General features: G+C 44.7%; 1 protein-coding gene across 1 annotated transcript; it reads left to right on the top strand.

Moving 5' to 3' along the window:
• Window positions 1-197: 197 nt before the first annotated feature.
• LOC116380315 (inhibitor of growth protein 3-like) lies at window positions 198-2,347 on the top strand (the record flags this gene model as incomplete). The annotated part of the gene is made up of 5 exons (XM_031842251.1): window positions 198-377; window positions 479-669; window positions 1,034-1,226; window positions 1,342-1,380; window positions 1,537-2,347. Coding segments are annotated over 5 exons (720 nt in total), but the record flags the coding sequence as incomplete, so codon positions are not given.
• Between the last annotated feature and the right edge of the window lie 332 nt (window positions 2,348-2,679).

Consider the following 2,679-nt stretch of genomic DNA (forward strand, 5'->3'; position numbering starts at 1 on the left):
TGTGTGTGTGTGTGTGTGTGTGTGTGTGTGTGTGTGTGTGTGTGTGTCTCTCTGTGTGTGTGTGTGTGTGTCTCTCTGTGTGTGTGTGTGTGTGTGTGTGTGTCTGTGTCTCTCTGTGTGTGTGTGTCTGTGTCTCTCTGTGTGTGTGTGTCTGTGTGTGTGTGTGTGTGTGTGGTGTGTGTGTGTTCTCACCATGACTTGTGTCCCCTACAGGCTGCCGTACTAACAGCACGTCCTCGTCCACTAACAACGTGTACAGTGTGAACTCCTCTCAGCCTCTGGCCTCCTACAACCTGAGCTCTCTGCCGGCGGGGCCCGGGGCCGGAGCCGGGGCCATCACCATGGCTGCTGCTCAGGCTGTCCAGGCCACGGCACAGGTGAGGAGACTCACACACAGTTTCGTGCTGTTGGTTTGTATAAAACGAGACATTTGAAGACGTCAGCTGTTACGTTTCGTGACTTTTTTTCTGTTGTTCAGATGAAGGAGGGCAGGAGGACGTCCAGTCTGAAAGCGAGCTACGAAGCCATCAAGAACAACGACTTCCAGCTGGGCCGAGAGTTCACTTTGTCCCGAGAAAACACAGGATACTCCTCCTCTGCTCTGGCCTCCACCCTCACCCAGACCCTCACCCCCACCACGGCCTCCGATTCCAGGGGGCGCAAGTCCAAGTAAGGCAGCCACACACACACCTGTGTACACACACCTGTGTACACACACCTGATCACACACATGCATCTAAGAGGCAGAGACATGATAACTTGAGTTTAGATGGTGCTGCTGTAGCTCTTGTGGCTCCATCAGGAGATCCTGGTCCTCCACCAGGCGTCTTCATAATAACTACAAACATCTATGACTAAAGTATATACCTGACGAATGCAAACATCTCTAAAATGATATAAATATACATATAAACATAATAAATGTGTACAAGTAGGACAGAAGTACATCTCTGTTGATGAATCTGACAGATATTTGTACCAGCTAGTGTTGATGTCAAACGTTCCTCACTGTCTCATCTTCCTGTTTTTCCAGAAGCAGCATCAAGTCTTCCAACCATCAGTCCTCTTCATCGTCCTCCTCTTCCTCTCTGTCGTCATGCTCCTCATCATCAGCACTGGCTCAGGAGCTTTCCCAGCAGGCCTCAGCACTGCCTGAGGCCGAGGCCAACAGCCAGGTGGACTGGACCTACGACCCCAACGAGCCCCGATACTGCATCTGTAACCAGGTACGAGCCTCGATACTGCATGTGTAATGGGTACGAGTCCCGGCGCCGCGTCTGTAACGGGTACGAGCCCCGGTGATCTATGAAGTGTAATAATCATGCGATGCTTTGGTTCCAGGTGTCTTATGGAGAAATGGTCGGCTGTGATAACACGGATGTAAGTGTCATTATTAACTTATTAGTAGAATTAGATTCCACAGCAACATTTATTAAATGTGTTTTATAAACTACATATTCCGCTGATTGATTCTAATCAATAGAACGTTAATGATTGATGTGAATGATGTCACTGATGTCACCGATGGTCCCTCAGTGCCCCATCGAGTGGTTCCACTACGGCTGTGTGGGTCTGACCGAGGCCCCCAAAGGGAAGTGGTTCTGTCCTCAGTGTACGGTGGCCATGAAGAGGAGAGGCAGCCGCCACAAATAGGACCCCCCCACCCCCCCACCTGTTGGCCATGTTGGATTCTGACCTCACCAGGCTGCTCCTCCAGTTCTGAGATTAAAGTCTTTTTGTTTGTTTCTATCTTTAAAAACTCACGTCAGGCTTTAGAGGAACTAAACTCTGACTTATTTATGATTTCATTCTGATAATAATCTGTTTCACTTTAAATCATTTGTTTCTTAGAAAGTCATAAATATTTCAGAATTCACACTTTTGTTTTCCTCTAAATCCTAAAGATTGATAGACTTTAGTTCATTCAATAAATGTTCTCATGAACACAATTCAGACTTAAATCTGACTTCATTTACACAAAGTTGAGAATTAATTTTGATTTAATTAATTAATCTCAGAGCCGGAGCCTTTCTTCCTCTGTGGTTAGAAAACTACAAACATGAGCTGTTGGACTACAAGTCCAGAAGAGAAGAAATCCACTGACCTCATAAAGATAACATCTTCACCAAGAACATGTCTCTGTCTGTCTGTCTGTCTGTCGACCAGATGTTTGTTGTTGTTTTTATCCAGTTAGTTTATCCAGTTAGTCTTCAGAAGTTTTCATTAAATTAAAAGAGAGAAATAAAGATTTAACTCCACTGTGTTGCTCAAAGGCTCTGGTTGTCTTGTTTGTGTCCCAGATGTGTAAAAGATAAAAGGTCCAATAAAATGATCCAGATGTTTTGTATCTGTTGACTTTACTTTGACTGTTTTTCATGAGTTCAGATGCTGATTCAACTTTATTGACAACACACAAAGAAACAGCAGAATGACTAATGTTTTGATCTGTGAACTGGTCCTTCAAACATCAGCTGTTCACATAAAATCACTTAACGATGTCATCGATTCGTCCAGCAAGAAGTCAATTATCTTTTTATTCATTTAAAGATGAATCATCTTTCTCTTCTGCAGCAGAGAACAATGTTTATGGATTAAAAGATGTTTAGTAGAGAAGTAAATTAGTGCTAACAGAGCCCGAGGCCACCAGGGGGCTCCACCCTGATGATTGTGTGTGTGTGT

This window comes from Anarrhichthys ocellatus, unplaced genomic scaffold, assembly GCF_004355925.1.
Source record: "Anarrhichthys ocellatus isolate YVR2014 unplaced genomic scaffold, GSC_Weel_1.0 scaffold6777, whole genome shotgun sequence".
In the NCBI taxonomy this organism is placed as follows: domain Eukaryota; kingdom Metazoa; phylum Chordata; class Actinopteri; order Perciformes; family Anarhichadidae; genus Anarrhichthys; species Anarrhichthys ocellatus.